The sequence below is a fragment of the Trematomus bernacchii genome, unplaced genomic scaffold, assembly GCF_902827165.1.
Source record: "Trematomus bernacchii unplaced genomic scaffold, fTreBer1.1, whole genome shotgun sequence".
NCBI lineage: Eukaryota > Metazoa > Chordata > Actinopteri > Perciformes > Nototheniidae > Trematomus > Trematomus bernacchii.
This window is the reverse complement of record NW_022987477.1, coordinates 3,183,292-3,201,401: the sequence shown is the minus strand read 5'-3', so window position 1 is coordinate 3,201,401 and position 18,110 is coordinate 3,183,292. Positions and strand designations below refer to the sequence as shown.

The following is an 18,110-nucleotide window of genomic DNA, read 5'->3' as shown; positions in this document are numbered from 1 at the left end:
AGGGGGATTATGCCTCCATTGGCACTGGGCCTGTCCGTTGCCATGGCACGTCCATTGTCCCCCCCCCCCCCAGCACATGGGCATGGCACAGTAACCTCCAGTGAAAACATTCATTTTCTACTGCTCTGTTCTTCTTGGGGAATTGATTCATGAAGACACCTTATCATGCAACAACAACAAATCAATGGTCATTATCTTGTCACATTTGGTGCCGACAGACATACCTAGACAGTAAAATGAGTCACTCTACAATGCAATCAGCATATGTTTTGAGTCACCACAAACAGTCATATGGATCAAATTGCCTTAGCCTGACAGAGCTGCAACATTTTTGCTGTTTTTTTTCTAGGCTGTATTTCAAACTCTCTGTGACTCTCAGCTCCCAAGTAGTATGAGTCATGAGAGGAAGGTAATCACAGGCAATGATGTGGACCGCTGCAGGGCAAGCCCCGTTGTGGAGGAATACCCTTGAGAAAGTCCACGCCGTTTGCAAACGACTGCTCATATAGGGCTTGGGATCGCCCTGGCTTCATAACCAATCGCGTCATTCGGCTCATACATCCTACGCGCTTCTATCCAATCAGCGTTGAGTTTATAAAACCAGCCTTGCCGCTATTGGTTCATTTCAGACAAGGGCGTTTTTTGCTCGCTCCAACAGCACCATCTCTGGCAGGTGGTGTGTGCTTTAAAATCATACAGTAGGGTAATGTTTAGGACGATAGGTAGGTAGTTATAGGGGAATAAGCACACTTTAGGTTGTTAATTTGTCGACTTTTGTTTCGTAGTTTTGTTTTACGTGCCATTACGTCTCCTTTGAAGCAACCGGAATCGCAGCGAGTGAGATTACCGTCGGGGTTCCCCTCTCTGAGACAGACACTTTGTGCTTTACAAGCGGTGAATTGCTGCTCCTTCATCATGCAGAAGAAAGAGGGAAAAGCCCTACATGTTGATTATATTTCGGCTCCGGTGTAAGTCTGAATGAGCGAAGAACCTCCCGGCGACGACTGAAACCAGGGGCTCACATCCCGGATCTGCCTCACCTCATCCGCCGGTGTAGCAATATACATTATGTTGTGTTGATTTTTTTTGTGGAAGTGGTCGTGCCTTTTGTTTTCATTTCGGGATATGTGATATGCGGATCCGCGAACGCAACAAAACACAAATGAGTTTTTTCTTCTGCTTTGAAAATGAGGAAGCGTTTTCATAAAGACCCAGAAAATGGCAAGAAGGTCTCGTCGTCCGTGGGCCCGGATTTGAGTAAAATGAGAAAGAAAGGAGCAAATGCAACAGCAGCATGATATATTTTTTTTGCCTACAGAATGACACCAAAGGAGGTAAAAAAGGTGGCGGTAGATAAGACGCAGCATCAATGAAGGCGATCTGGACAAGTTTTGAGTCGCTCATAATGAACAGAATTACTTTGCAGCTCGACAGCAGATCCTTTCCACAATATTGAAGATTGTTTTCGGCTTGGGAGATTTTCTAATTCACCAGTATTCTGCATTTGTTAACAATTTTTGATAACATTTTAGATTTCTCTGTTTTTTTAAATACTTTTGATCCGGATCCAGCCCTGACTATTCAATGGAAGTATGTTATCAGCTGCCGGTTTTGCCTCTAGACAGGCTGGTTCCCAAGCATGTCCTCAGCCGGAGGGGAGCCATTAGTTTCAGCTCCAGCTCTTCCCTCTTCGGGGCTCCTGATCCAAGACAGCTGTCACAGGTAAAAGACCTTTTACAATCTCTTTATTTATCATTTAGTCACAGTGTGTTGAGATATGTGAATCACACAGGCCTTAAAACCAGCACCTTCTTCTAAACAAATATATGAATAATCCACAGGAATCTTGCAGGTGGTTGTTGGATATCTAGGCCCTAACACACACAATGAGCACTCACTTGCACACACAACATTTTCTTATCTCTCAGACCCAAAATACAACCTAAGACCACTTTGCATGTGTGCATGTTACCCACAGATAAAGGCCCTCTCACTTTAGCCATCAATGTCAATTTACTGCCAGAGTAAAAGCAGTTTACTTTTGTGACTCTCTGTATTGTCAGGAGGAACGTGCCACACTGTTATTTATGCAACATCCCTTGACACATTGACAGAAGAAACATTAATCATTGAGTCATACTTGAGCTTCCTGAACTCTTGGAAATGTGCCTCTTGTAAGCCTGCCTCTATATTTCAGCTGTGGTGAATGAAAGGAAAAGGTAGGCCACAACAACAGTCATCATGTTGTGGCGTCACGTTTTGTTTGACTCTTTTGTCTCTGATAGAAAAACTTGACACATTACTTTGTATCTCCAATGTATTTAAGCCAAACATTGAGTCACTGCATATCTGAGATGATCTACTATGCATTAGGCCTTTGTCTTGTACACTTCCCTAACTGACTGTAACACAAATGTTCCTGTAACCTCAGCTCAGATGGTTCCACATCAAGTCATACATCAGTTCCTCCTCTGCGTCACAGTTTTAAAACACTAAAACCCCCTTACTATTGCTTCAGTAGATTTGCACAACAGCAGCCGGGGTTATACTCCTCTCTCTGGCTCACGTCCTGCTAGTTGGTCATGGACAGTAACTCCCACAGCGTTGCATGGCATCCCCCGACACATTAACTAAGCATTAAGTCACTGTGTTTGACCGTGTGAGCGTGCTCTTCAATGGATCGTCCATTAGTGCTTTGTGTGACACGCTGCTCCACATAACCACCCATGTGTGTCCGCTTTGAACCTACCACACCATCACTGGCCGCTGCATCAAAGACTAATGCATAGCCTTGGCTACCAAAGGCCCTCAGTGTTGCTCGTTCCTCACTGGTCCTTTTGTCCGCTGGGTTATTGGTGCTTTTGACAGATGTTGTAAGAATAGTGGATACGCTAGCTGGAGAAGACCTTTCTGTTCCTGCACTCAGTTGTTTATGACCAAATTACAATAAGGCCTGCACGCTCTACCTAGGTACCACCGTTAGCCTAAAACCAAACAAAGTATTTCCAGTCAGTTAGAACACGTCTCAAATGAACAATGTCCCGTTGTGTGCTACTTTTATGAAAGTAAGACTAATCCTAAGGCCTGAAGCTGCCTTTTGTCTTTGTGGTTCTTGGACCTCGCTTCTAAGACCACAGCCCCAAACAAGGGGTCCCTTGAGAGGGCCTAGACATCAGGAGCAAACCCATCTCGGCATAATGCTGTATGCTTATGGTCTGCATAAAAACCCAGATGTAACGCTATTGTGTCTTTAGGTCAGATCACCAGTTGTTTTCTCTCAAGTGAGCCAGAGTTCATTGAGTTATTGTGGTGTGGTTTGTACTGTTATAATGCCCCTTTGTTGTGAAAGAAAGAGGAAAAGCAGCACACTTTGTAGTGTTCAATGTGTTTCCAGTGAAACCATAATGATTTGCATGTCATTTTTGTGGAAGAATATTTAAATGGCACAAGGTTTTACCAACGCTTTTATGCAAAGCAAGAAGGCACCTTCAACATAAAGACCTGCTGACATGGACATTTGCCTTTTTGCTTCCCTACACAGTGGCAGAACTGGGTGGACATGTATACACACATACGGCAGTGTCACTCAGCCTTTGTCACAGCAATTACACTACTACAAATATTGTGTTTCGGGCCCTATTCCTGACCATAAGGGTGCATTTGTCCTCGGTGGCTGCTGTGTTTTTGTGTGTGGTTCCACAGGCCTGTTGTTTGTGGAAGCATTTCTGGACTACCATTGCAGAGAAAGGCAGTTAGGCATGTGCCCGGGCTCTGTGGGCAGTGGTTTGGCTCGCTGCCAGACTCCCAGATGGCCGGAGTCTCAGTCTCTTTTCTTTCTCTGGCTATCTTGTTCTGCTCACTCACAAACTCCCTCTCTCCCTCTCTTTCTTTCTCTTCTGCCCCCTCCCCTTCCCTCGCAGATGAAGACATTTCCTCTTGTAAACAGAGGCAAAAGAGTAGGGTTGAAGACGCAACAGGGTCTCAGAAGAATATGTCACTCTGTGGTCCTGGAATGTTTATGATGGGGTGTAAATATGCTGCCGAAGAGGCGTTGAAAACGGCGACGACATTAAAACAAATGGGCTCATTTTTTATCTAGAACAATGCTTCTATTGTTTTTATTGCAATGCATGTTGGCTGCTTGTTGATTCATTCCTTAAAATTGAAGATGCTGGTCCACTCTGCTGGCTTCTCTGGAGTGAAGGCTAAACACAGTCTGAGATTAGATTGGTGCAGAATGGAGAAAGTAGCAGTAATACGAGACAAGGAGTAAACAAAGTCATGTGGTTCCCGTCTAAAACACTTACGGCACATAACGTTAGTTTGGCCTTACTACACACATTCACGAGACGTTACACATGGCAGCAGTAAGACCCGACGGCTGTCTGTCATGATGTGTAACACATTCACACACAGTTCCATGGTGTTGATGAGGCTGTATTATTGACACTTTCCAAATACAGAGATACAAGAATCGATAGCGGTATTGATGCAGGCGCATGGCGTGAGATGATAATACGACTTGGACCTGAAACACGGATCTAGTATGTTGACCATACTGACCCCAGATCAACTCCGACGTTTGGGGGGGCAGGAGATGGTGATAGGCCTGTGTGTAAGAATGGGAGATATCGCTGCTTGTTTCATCAACACTATGGATGTTTCTGTGCACGACATGATAAGAGAATACACCACAGTGCTTCTTTCTGAGGGAGTTACTTTGTTGATTTGAACTGAACCGATAAGCTTTTTTTTCTTCTTCTGCACATTGCCATCGGATTGACGTAGTTTCAGGATGTGGTAAGAATGCTGAAGGAGCCGTTCAGACACACTGAGCCTGGTGTTTCACAACCTTTCACAAAAACGTTAACCCTCTCCCCGCCAGACTTTGCCTTTCCGCGAAATCTGCGCAAGCGAGCTGGCACAGTTTACCGAGCGAAGATGTGTATTATTTAGTCAATAAACACATCCTGTCTTCGTTTATACATACACACTCCTCGTGTCTCTGTCTCTCGGGAAGGGGGCCCCCTCTTATCACATGACCATTCTGTTTTTGTGCTTTAGTGTTGAGTGCAATCGGCCGTGAGATTGTGGCTCCGTACATCAACGGACACAATGTCAGGGGGGGGGGGGGGGGCCAACTGCGCCTGCTGACTATGAATCATGTTAACTGTAGTCCTATAGACATATGAGATGAGCACATACAGGATGTAGGAATTTATATAGCCCTGTTGCTAGATTTAAACACCAAATAGTTGTCCGCAGACGCAACCGGTTGTCGACTTGGGTTTTGTTTACTCTCCTCAGAAGGTTAAGAGTTGCAAGGGGGGGAGCATTACGCTGGCCCAGAGAAGCAATTAGAGCCTGGGGATGATGTTTTAGATGAATGAAATTCCTGTGCCGGGTAGACGGCCTGTGAGAATATGAAATCTACCTCCTCCCCCACTCCTCAACTCCACTTGTGTCATCGAGCACCGCTAAAAGCACATTTTATACAAGGCCCCCTTTTTTTTTTAAAGCTGTCTGCTAAAGAAGGCTTAAATCATTTCAACACACTTTCCAGTAAAAGAAAACGCCATCGGTTGCAGATATATCGCAGCCCGACAAGCACGCTGCTTTGTTCTTTAGCGACAACACTGCTCCGTCATTCTCTGGCTGAGGCATCGGGCCAATACACCCCAGGCCCCCCCCCCCTCCCCCTCTCAGAAACTCACTGCAGCTGGAGTGTGTCAGAGTGGAGAGAGTTCTCATAAAACACTTACAACAGGTAGACTCCATCTAGGGCTTTTGTGTATGCAATGGCTGGTGCACGAATGCACACATACTCACTCACTCCAAACCTGTCCACATTTATGGCCTAGCACTCAGTTACTGGAATGTGCCGTCCCACACAGCACAGCGCTGCAAGAGGTCATAACTCAGAAGGAAGCTTTCAGTTTATGAAACTGCGCTGAGTCCGGCTGCTTTTATCTTGAGTGTTTATGTGTGTGTGTGTGTGTGTGTGCGTGTGCGTGTGCGCTGCTTTGTTTCTGATAAGTCAGTTTATAGAAATACTGCTAGCTTCCTCATTTGCTTGGCCTTAGCTCATTTACTGACAGTGCAAAAGGCTTGTCCTCAGCAGAAACCTCATTTCAAAGCTAAATGACGTCATAAAGGCAGCTTGATGTCTCATTTTGTTTGGAACAAGGAAGTGTGGGAATGCGACACTGTGTACTAAACCGTTAAATACCATTCAGAGGGCATCAGACTACAATATCTGCTCAGTCATAATGCTCAGATCATAACAAAAGAGCATGATTAAAACGCTTTTTAGTTCGTAACCAGTGTCTTTTGAATCAAACACACAATGCATCAGGCCGTCTGCTTTGTTGTCAGCATTCAGTCCGATGATAACAAACATTGAAACCTGGCGTTACTCACACAGTCAGACATTTTGACATCGTGTGCCCTCCTGACCTCAGAAACCTAAACGCTGTGGCCCCCTGGCAGCCAGTCTAATAAGCGCAGATAAGAAACAGAGCCGTATGTAAACGAGCTCACGTGGAATAGCAGGGAGCACAATGAGCAGACTTGTTATGCGAGTAGTAAACTCCAAACAAAACTTGAGTTGGCTTGTGCTGCGAGCAAACACAACCTGGCTGCCACTCCAGGTGCTCAGTTAAAGGCACGCAGAGCATGTTCCCAGAAAACAATGATGGAGTTTAAGTTGACTTTGTGAAGATTTATGGAAGTAAATAGAAAGAAAATGTAGCCTGTAACCAATGTTAAACAGGTTAACCCTCAACCACACAAGTACATTTACAAATCCAGGTGGTAGGGTTTGGGTAAGCACTTTGCTAGTTAGCGACAACTGTGCATTGTTTGGACTAGATGCTGTACATATGCCTTTTACAAAATATGATGTTTGGGCTGATTCACAGAGGTTGTATTTATTTTAAAGTAATCACTATGCAGGATTCTTTTAGAGATAGAATATTGAAGACTTTACTTAATATCCCAGTGGATCGCATTTCTCCCAAGCTTTGCATGAGCCTGAAGTAAAAACGAAAAATGCCTTGTCCAACAGATTGGTAGGAATTGTAATCCTGGCCCTGCCTCTTTTGGTGCCAGAGGCTGTGGGTCAGATGCAAACTGGAAGTCAGCTCAAACTCAGCACTGAAGCCACAGCGAGAGTCTCCCAAGCTTCATTTTCCCTAATGGACACTAGACACCAAGAACCTTGTATTAAAGGGTCTCTATACAGACATCAGAGCATAACACAAGTTGCCTAACAAAGACATAAGAACCAAGCTGGCCTGTCTGACCTCTTCATACCTGTGCTGGGACACACCCATGAGCAACCATGATGGACAACCACGATATGGGCTGGAGATGCACACCATGTTCTATCAGACAAAGGAGTTATCAGTCAGTCACTGTTTTTAGCTCAATGACGGAAGCGAGCACTACCTGCAGGCCCTTCATAGTTAAATCGTTCCAATAGGTATCTGGCGTGCAGGCTATTCTTATTAAGAGGCTGGTCAGTCTATTGTGGCATTTCACAAATGAGATTATACTCTGCTGGACTACATTCCTAATGTTTCATAAGACTGAAATGTGTGTGCGTCAAGTAGGACAGCAAATCAGACCAATCGCATTATTGTTTGATAACCTCTTTTGATGTGAATTTCCTGCCAGTGACACATAAGTTCAAGTCGTGCCTCTGACATCCTGCTTCTCTCCGTCTCTCCCTTATTTCCCCCATCACCCTCGGCTGTGAAGCATGAATGACAGAAAAACAAAGCTCACAAGGGGTGCTCAAGTTCATTTTGGACCATGACAGGACCACGGGTGATGGTTTTGTGTGTGTTGGCAATACAAGGCGTGGCAGGGGTGTGTATTATGGGCTGCACATTTCAAGGGTAAAACGTGACTTTCCCCTCCGTTCACAGTGGGAATGTGACATTGACAAAGTGTTCGCACGGCCGCCTCCTTCTTACCAGCTCACATGGGAGCACATGCCAACGTCCACTTAAGTGCCAACTGGTGGCAGGCCCTGTGTGTGTGTGTGTGTGTGTTTGTGTTTGTAGAAAGCTCTGGCCAAAAGGTTTGTTTGGGCAAGTGTTGGCAGGGCTGGTCACTCTTCCATTCCCAGACCTAGAGCCAGTATTACACAGTTCCCACGCATGTTACAGCTGATACCCAGCCCCCTACACACAAACACCGCAACAGCTCATGCACATATACACACACAATCTATAATATTCCCTTTAACCACTGGTGCTGTGTGTAAACACGGAGATAACCCACCCCGAGTCAAGCTGTTTGCTAGCCGGTAAAATATTAGCTTTTGGATTGGCGGCTGTCATGAGCCCACAGGATGGACAGTGTCAGGTGTGTGTGTGTGTGAAGGAGATTCTGAGTACTCCTAAGGATATGAAGTAATGAGTATACAAGCATGGACATTTGTGTTTGTGCTGTGGCCAGTTGGTCGTTTGTCATGAAGGGCCAGTCATGCAGGCTCCCTGTGGAATGGGTAACTCTAGACCAGAGGAGTCCCAGAAGGGAGAGGGGAGTCGGCCTGATCGGGGGGGAGGGAGGAGAGGAGTGTGGAGTGCATGGAGAGGTGAGCCAAGGTGTAGCCCGGAGCAGCTGTTTGTTGGCAGAGCAAATATTCAGTTACCACAGCCGTACCGCTACAACTACCACTGTAGTGCTGCTGAGGGAAACTGTTGGCACTGAGTTGTTGACACAAGCAAAGATAAAACACACATCTTATCAACTTCATTCTAAAGTCAACAGAAGCACTGTTATTCACAATAACAAAATTACATTGTAGTTTATACATTGAAGTAGCCTAGAAGAGGAGGCAACCATATTTTGGAAGCACACAAATGCTACGAGATAAAGATCAAGAAGACCAGCTGGTAGAGAATCACAGCTGGTCTGAACATCTCCTATCCTCATACTCCATAAGCCTTCCCTGATTTAAGACAATTTTGGAAGACACTGGCACTATTTACAAAGTAGTTTAAGTGGTTTATGATGTTACTTGTTCATAAGGCCTCAGATTCAGCCAGGTCTTTGTGTTTAGTCGTCACATTGTTGCAGAAAAACCTAATGTAATGTCCAAATGTAGATTAAATCAACTTTTTATGGAGCAAACCATTATGATCACTTAACTTGGTAGACAAGTCGCCGCTTCTTAGAAAAAAGTATTCTCGTGATGCAGTTCCCAGAAATGTTGAGTTTTAGTGATATTAAACCTTCAAGGGTGAGAATGTAAACTGAAACATGCTATTTTTTGATTTAATAGATCATTGGGTAATAGCCATCGGGGAATGGTATGGATTTTTCAAGGGTTGCATCTGTGTCGTTATTAGTTCCAGCTATCTCTATTCAAATTGCATTCACCTGCTGGATGAGGAAGTCATTATATACAATTTAATCTTTGTGCATTTTCAAACAGTTTTTCGTGAGAGACTTTTTAAAGGGAAGTAAAAATGGCTCAGAAAACTTATCGGGTGGGAGGGGACATTTCTATTTGGATAGGACTCGAAGTAATTTCTATTTATGGGAAACACTGTGTATGTGTGTGCGTGCGTGCGCGGTGTGTCCACATAACACATGCGTTTCTCACATGACTGATAGCACTGGTGTAAGTGCCGTATCAGGCTGGTGATATGGCACTGGAACATATTTATCAGTGTTGCCGTTTGTGCACATACACACACACACACACACATCACACATAAACACACACCGCAGCACCTCCCTCCACTTATCAGCGTGTGTTTATGTTAAAAATAATTGCCTGTATTTTGTGTTTTTGAGTCGTGTGTTTGCCGAGATGTGGCTGTGATACCACCCACATCCATTTTTAAGATGTATTTCTTGTTTTTTAAAAAAAACATAATTCATTACAAACCTTGCACAGCTGTTTATGTTCCTTCTTGTTTGCTCAGAGACGAGGGGCCATCTCCTACGACAGCTCCGACCAGACAGCACTGTACATTCGCATGCTAGGTAAGTGTTTCCCCTCGATCAGTGCATACACACAACCATTTACAGCACACACACACACACCCATACACACACTTCCCAGACATCAGCGGGCTTATCTTCTCCATGATCATTTCTTAACCCACAATGGCTTTAAAAGCAGCCAGATGGAAAATGGAGGGAGGGATGGAGACATTATGAAGAGATGGGGACACACTAGAGTGCACCGTCCACTCAAAAACCCCGGCCTTTCAGTAATCTCTCCATCAGAATAGGTTTACATTGTGTGTGTGTCTGCAGTGTTGAGTGCCTTTTTTTTAAAGTTTGCCCAGGTTTGTTAAGAGTACAGATTGTTGTGCGTGCGTGCGTGCGCCACGTGCTCGCTGCCCTCGGCAACCCCAAGCAGTTCAGAAAATGGATGAGAGGACGGAGGGCTCATAGTTCAGCCAGGCAGATGGAATCAAATTCATCCAGGAAGCAACCGGAGCGGTCTCTCCTTCCTGATCAATAACACTATTGAGTATAATGGTGCAATTAGAGCCTGGGTGGACCCCCTGACATCAGTCCACCCTACACAGATGTGCCCTCGCATGCTACTTTGGCCACCTTTACTCATAAATCAGACGGTGTTTGACTGGTAGTGAGCAGCAAAAAAAAATAAAATCCCTTGCACTGTCATCCTTTCAGTTCATGGATATCAGATTGCTGCTGTGAGGCATAGTGAGTAGGCAGGGAGCATCAAACAGCCGGGGCAGTTTAGGGCTTCTCTGTTCAAATCCTGTTTTCTGTAGCCTTCACGTAATGTTGTGATACTTTTGTTTTCTCTCTCGATGGATGATGCAAATCCTCGACTGCCGCTATGCGCGTCTCATCACAGCAATTTTACAGCGCTCACTGAAGGAGCCTTATAATCGTTTCACTTCAGTGTGATGGCAGTCTCATATGTCACCGGCGTAAAAGCAGCTGCAGATTTGATATTAGAGTGTAAAGGAGAGGCTCGCTAATGCAGACTGGTGTTTGCCTCGACCCGGGGTTCAGTCTGCCAACTTAATGCTGATGTGCTTTCAAATAGCAGGACTCGGAGCTTTCGCCGCATCAGATATAATGACATGACCTACATCCACCCCGGGGCGCCAGCACTAATGCACCGCAGGAGAAACATGGACCCTGTGACTCAGAACACACACTCAGCACACACACACACCTTAGCATGTACAGGTTAATGGGACAGATGTATAGTCATGGGATCACACACACTGCCAAGGAGGCATAGTATTTGGTTTATTTTATGTTTTGCGCATGAAATGCCACGGATACACTCTGATGTAGGGCTGTGCAATTAATCGTATTTTAATCGCAATTACGATTTTGGCCTGCCACAATTACGAAAACAACATAATCGAAAAAAACAATTATTTTACTTTGCTAGGTTGTGACATATTTGATCTCATTAATTTTGGTCTCATTTATTTTTATTTATCATATTTATATATGTTTAGTAGCTTGTGGAAGTGCGCTCCAAAATATTTGTTGATCTTGTTTATTGGTATTTATTATTTTGATATTATTTATTTAAATGTATCATTTTATTTATTTATTTTAGTATTGGTTTTTCAGTTGAATTTTACGTTCAGGGTAATCAACAGTTAAAAAGATACTGTTCAAATTATTATTTGTATTTGTTTTAAAGTTCAATAAATGGATTTTTTCAAAGTCAATGAATAATCGTATTTAATAATCGTGATGTCAATTATTGACCCAAATAATCGTGATTATGATTTTTGCCATAATCGCACAGCCCTACTCTGATGCCTTGAATTGTAATTCTTAGTTTTTGGTTATTTTGATAGGAGCTTGTGTAGTATTCAAACAGCTGTTTACAAGTAAGTAACACTCTGGTTGGCGTGTGTGTGACTGTGCCATGCTGGAAACCTCCCATTGCACTGTTGAGCTACTTGACGAGTGTGCTGCCTTTACAGAGTCTTGCCGCATTGGAGTGTTGCCTGGAACGACACACTAGCATTTTTACTGCATCAGTGTCATAGCAGCATCCCGTCACCTCTCTGCACTCTCACTGCTCCTGACTGCGGTTTCAAAGCTGGCCCGCCGTCTTTTCAGTCCGAGCCTGGAGCTCGATCCACTGCCTGACTAATAAAAAACAGCCATAGGTGTACTATAGATCCCCGTCAGGGACTCGGAGTATTAATAGCAGAGCGGACTGTCCTGACGTGGCATTGCATGCTCAGCTGTTTGATGTCCGCCCCTCTGGAAAGTGTACACCAGTCATGTGGCGCTTAAACAAGATCAATCACTGTATATGATCTAACATATCTTTAAATACTACTTAGCCTAGCACATTCAGACACATTTACTTTCCAGTTTGAATCTTGAGGAAATAATTGCTGATTTCTTCTAGGAGATGTGAGAGTGAGAAGTCAGGTTGGGTTTGAACCGGAACGAAGAAGCTCCCATCCGTACCTGTGCATCGACTTCAGAACTCTTCACAGTGAGTACAAATAAGTTGCCTATCAGCCGTAGACATTCTCAAACACTGCTCCACTGATGTCTGTGCACTGCTCTCATGCTGTATTTTTACATGATGATAAAGAACGAAGTGAGAGGCTTTTTATCAGAGCTTTGTGAGTCCATAAGTGATTAAATAACCTCTTTTAAAATGTCTTTAGAAAGCATCAAGCATTAACAGAGAAGCAGTGTGTGTGTTGACATTCTGACCCAAAAGTAATCCTACCTCATGCTGACGTGTTTCCGGATCGCCACCACGGTTTATTCAGACACAGTGCTTTTGTGTTTGTATGTGTGTGTGAGTGAGTGAGTGAGAGACCACTGACAAAGCATGTCTGCTGTGTGATCCCAGACGAAAGGCTTATGAGTGGGCGGCTGTGTCAGCAGCCACTGTTTGCATATCACCGTGTTGGTGTCACATCCCCGCCAAGTTTGTGTGACCCGAATGATTCTCAGGGGCCTAATGATCTTGTGAAATGAACATAAAACCTTGTTTAGATATTTGACATCTTTTTTTGTGTGTGTGTGTTTGCAGCACGGCCGAGCTCTGGATCCACGTCAGCGGACTCCTCTCCTGAGAGGAGGGTCCACAGACTGCTCAGCTTCCAGAGGTACCTGCACTCCTCCCGGCTGCTGCGGGGCATCCCCCAGCAGATCCCCCTCCACATCCTGGATGAAGACTACACTGGACAGGCCAGAGTATGACACACGCATTATATATAATGATACTTCAGTAAAATACATAAAACCTACCTTGTTTATTTTGTTGACATTTCGCATCACTAATTCTGCACTTCTCTCTTTCGTAGTGCATGCTGGAAAAAGTCGGGACCTGGAATTTTGACATTTTCCTCTTCGATAGGTTGACAAACGGTATGTTAAACATGACCATACATTTTTAAAAGTCCTGTGACGCAGCACTGAGGGCATTTAACCAACCTTAGATTCCATGTACACCAATGGTGCCATCTGTTGGATTCTGGCCGACACAGAGGATTCACTCAATGAAAAAATAATTCTATAATCAAATCAGTGAATTTGAGATCCCGTCAGTTTGAAAAATATGTTGTTATTTGTCCATTGCCGCTGTAATGAAGAGAATAACTTCCTCAAATTAAAAACAAACAGAAATGTCATATCTCATCACTCCACTGATTTCCACAGTTTTTATCACAAGGTCAAAAGAGATGCACGAACCAGCAGAAAGCTCACTCTGTTCCTCTTGTTTAGGGAACAGCCTGATCACCCTGACCCTCCACCTGCTGAACCAGTACGGCCTGGTGGAGCTCTTCCAGCTGGACATGCTCAAACTGTGGAGGTTCCTAGTCATGGTCCAGGAGGACTACCACAGCGACAACCCCTACCACAACGCTGTCCACGCTGCCGACGTCACACAGGCCATGTACTGCTTCATGCAGGAACCCATTGTGAGACACGAGAATGAGTATAGTCAATGTGTAGTTTCAATAAAGGACTATTTTGTTGATTAATCATCATGATATGTTGGTGTTAATGCAGCTTGCCAAGTCTCTGACCTCCTGTGACATCCTGCTGGGACTCCTCGCCGCCGCTACACATGACCTGGACCATCCGGGGGTCAACCAGCCTTTCCTCATCAAGACTGACCACTATCTCGCTACACTCTATAGGGTACGACCACGTAACAGTCTTTAACCTGCCAGAAATGACCCGGTGGATGTACTGAAGTGACATTGTATGATTGTATTTCTTCATGTGCAGAATAACTCAGTTCTGGAGAACCACCACTGGAAGTCAGCAGTGGGCCTGCTCAGAGAGACCGGGCTCTTTTCCCATCTGCCCGCCGAGGACAGGTCAGTCTGACACCGAAGCCATGTCAAGTGCAACGGTAGAAAATTGGAAGTTATTTCAGAAGGCTTCACTGATTGGGTAATGGAGAGAATTCCATCCAATGCCACAGTCAGTGCTCAACAATGCGGGGCTGTATGAAACTTGGCAAGCTGAACACATTCTGAGAATACTCTGAGAGCTCTTAACATTTCGAGCAATGAGTCTTAGCTTAGGAGGGATTTAAGAAGGATTCTCAGAACAACTCTAAACAAGGAAGGGACGAAAAGTTTTACCTTGAGGAGCTGTGGTTGACCCTGGTGCTCGTTATGATGCGTTCTTTAAAAAAGCTTTGATGGTTGCAAATTACAACAAAAATCACTAGATATAATGATATGGACGGCTGTTTCCGAAAGAATACAAGATATCCCCAAGGAAAGTCAAAACTACAAGATAAAAATGTTGAAATTATGAGGTTCCATATAATGGCCTTGTAAAAGTCTTCAGCCTCTTGAACGTCCCTCCCTACTCCTATCAGTGTTCCACCTCACTCAAGGTCTGAGATGCTTTATGAATAACTTTCATCTTACCCAAGAGTCTGAGATAACAGGAGAATTTCTTAGAATTTCGTCACTAGGACTTGGTCACATGACTTTCTTAACACCACCACCACTGATCATCTTTTCTTTCCAAGCAGTCTGAACATGGAGAGGGAGTTGGGCTCCCTGATCCTGGCCACCGACATCAGCCGACAGAATGATTACCTGTGCAGGTTTCGCAGGCACCTGGACCAGGACAACCTGTGCGTGAGCAACGCCAGCCACCGCCACTTCCTCCTGCAGGCCAGTTACTTTCTCTCACACACACACACACACACACACACACACACACACACACACACACACACACACACACACACACACACACACACACACACACACACACACACACACACACACACACACAACTTCAGCATCTCAGCGAAACTGAACTCTTGATTTGTCTTTATCCCCCCCCATACAGATGGCTCTGAAGTGCGCGGACATCTGTAACCCCTGCAGACCCTGGGAGCTGAGCAAACAGTGGAGTGAGAAAGTGACTGATGAGTTCTTCCAGCAAGGTAATCATCATCTCTTCTGCTGCATAACAATGATTTTATAATGACTTCCAACTGCCAACAGAAGACACAGATCTGCACTGCATGTTTAACCATAGGGGGTTAAATAATACGTTTAAGTTGAATTATGAGAGCCACCAATTTGGCCATAGCAAGTTAGATAGCTTACATTTGCGAGCTAGCACGTAAGCAAGCTAACTAGTAGATAGCGAATGTTAGTTAGCTTGGATAGATGGCTAACTTTCTCTAGCTAGCTTGTTTAGTACATAGCTAACATTCACTTACTAGTTTGATAGATAGATAGTTTACGTTTGCAAGTTAGTTTGTAAAATTAAAATGGTAACTTTCAATAGCCAGGCTGTTAGATAGATAGCTAACACTCGCTAGCCAGCTATGGAACACTAGCTGTGCTAAACATTCCCCTTTCATTATGAATTTTTGCTCTTTTCTCTTATCATTTGTTCATTTTGTGTTTTATTCTCTGCAACAACATGTGTGTATAATAGTAGAAGATACAGTATCACATCTCATATATTGATTCTTCTTTTGTTATACTTTTAGGAGACATTGAGAAGAAGCACAAACTTGAAGTAAGCCCAGTTTGTGACAGAGAGATGAACACCGTCGGCAACATTCAAATCGGTAAGAAGGGGTGTTTTTAATGGTGTGCATTCGAAGTAAAGTAAGAAAGGAAAATACAGCACTTGTAAAGAATGATTAAGACTCAAGCTTTTTGTATCCGTGTAAGCCGTTTCCACTGTATTCAGCATTCTCTTCGCTCATATCTAATCTCAAACCCTTATTTGTGTCTGCCTCCCCTCTCCTCCCAGGCTTCATGACGTACGTGGTGGAGCCGCTGTTTGCAGAGTGGACCCGCTTCTCCGACACACGGCTCTCCCATACCATGATGGGCCACATGAGGCTGAACAAGGCCAGCTGGGGGGCCCTGCTGCGGGAACAGAGCTCCGTGGCGGCGGGGCCCAGCTCGCCCGGCACCGACCCAGAAGACGGCGGCGCCGCCGCTACCGGAGGAAGCAGCTCCAAAGAAATACCTCAGGGAAGCAGAGAATCCTGACACTCCTCGTGAGCCCCCTTCACCTCGACCCCTGACCCCTGACCCCGGGGCCTGCAGCTCCACCTGATCCCTAACTCATGTTTTTTTTGCTTTTGCCTCTCATCTTGATAAACCACTGATTTTATTTAATTTATTTAATTTTTAATTCCTCTTTTTTTGGCATAGAGCAATACATAGATACCTCATTTGGCTACTGCTGTATTTTTCTTTTATTTGCTTTGTTTTATTTATTTGTCCACTGTAGTTGTTGGCATTACTGACTGAACACACCACTTTGTTTGTTGGTGAACCTTAAGGGGAAAGCAGTATAAGAACTTTTTTTTTTTTTTTGTTCTGGTATTTTGAAGTGCCATTTGAAAACAAAGATTTGAAGAATGACTGAGACAACTGGAGTATTCTGACATGAGACCCTCCTAAGACTTTAACTCAATGCCGTGTTGCATTTGTATTGAAGATTCTTCCTCATCAAAAAAAAAAAATGTGACAAGCCCAGTCCTTTTGCTGCCTCTACGAAGACTGTTTACGCATCTCCTTGTTTGTTGTGACTTTCCCTTGAAGTGAATCACGTCGGCTCCACGGTTTGCCTTTCGACGCACAGATGTGAAGAACCACTCGTTTGAACTGTCATCCCACTGTTGAAGCCATGAGCAGAACCTTACTCGACCACACCAGATGCCATAAGTAACTCCACCCGTGTGCTACCATGTGTCCTTTGCACTCCCGAATAAAAGACAGTGGTGGATGTGCAGCGACCCGCGAAGGTGTTGTAGTCCTTCTCCACGTATCTTCCAGTGCTGGTTGAACTCGGGGGAGCGTCCCCAACCCCCCCCACACCCCACACTGGAAATCAGATACTCACTGCACATGCATCTCACCTGGAACTCGCTCAGGGTCTCTTATCACGAAGGAGGAGGCGACTGCGGACGATGCAGGGTTGCGTTCCTGGCGAGGATCTACTGAAGGAGACCCTCCGTCTCCGCAGAATGTCTCTCTCAGCCACATGCAACCTAAAGGACTGCTCGATCGATGCCTTATAACTATGCACAAACTATGCTAAGTGACCAAACCAGCTCCTGTTCCCATCAAGTGCATGGTGTGCTTGTCTTTTGAATGCACTGTCCAATCCCTTTTTGCCTTTTTGTTGTGAGGAACAACTCCAGCTGTCCTTCTTTTTTTTGTACCGAAACAAAAATGGTCGAGTGACTTTGAACATTCCACTTCTTCGTGTTTGGTTCGTCTACTCCGATTCTGTATAGTGGCACAAATCGTCGTTTGTGTTTTTTTTCGAAAGATAACAGGTGCTTTTCTTACTTTAGCTGATTTGTATTTTTGCTGTAAGTGCTGTAAGACTGTTGATAAAACTGTTTACAATTTGTTGCGACAGCCATTTTTGGGAAGACTTTGGTGTCGAGCCAGATTTTGTAAAGGCTTTGCTGTATTGACCTTTTTGATACATGCCTGTTGCAGTTACGATTTGAATAATAAAACCTGTTGTTGACTAATGTTTTCTTTAAGTTTCACGCTGTTTTAACATGTCGAATACTGAAGTTTAACGGGGTATATTATGCTTTTTGGGGTTCCCTCTCCTGTAGTGTGTTATTTTTTTTA

General features: G+C 44.4%; 1 protein-coding gene across 2 annotated transcripts; it reads left to right on the top strand.

Moving 5' to 3' along the window:
- Nucleotides 1-69: 69 nt before the first annotated feature.
- Nucleotides 70-18,006, top strand: pde7a (phosphodiesterase 7A). Of its 2 annotated transcripts, none has more exons than XM_034150847.1 (12): nucleotides 70-1,722; nucleotides 9,945-10,005; nucleotides 12,401-12,487; nucleotides 13,040-13,203; nucleotides 13,314-13,377; nucleotides 13,735-13,931; nucleotides 14,023-14,154; nucleotides 14,245-14,336; nucleotides 15,008-15,152; nucleotides 15,334-15,430; nucleotides 15,989-16,069; nucleotides 16,258-18,006. In XM_034150847.1, the coding sequence occupies exons 1-12, from the start codon at nucleotides 1,585-1,587 to the stop codon at nucleotides 16,500-16,502; spliced, it is 1,503 nt and encodes a 500-aa protein (XP_034006738.1). In that variant the 5' UTR covers nucleotides 70-1,584; the 3' UTR covers nucleotides 16,503-18,006. The 2 variants fall into 2 exon arrangements, with proteins under 2 accessions (XP_034006738.1, XP_034006737.1); XM_034150846.1 differs by having other exon boundaries at nucleotides 12,398-12,487.
- The last annotated feature ends 104 nt before the right edge of the window (nucleotides 18,007-18,110 follow it).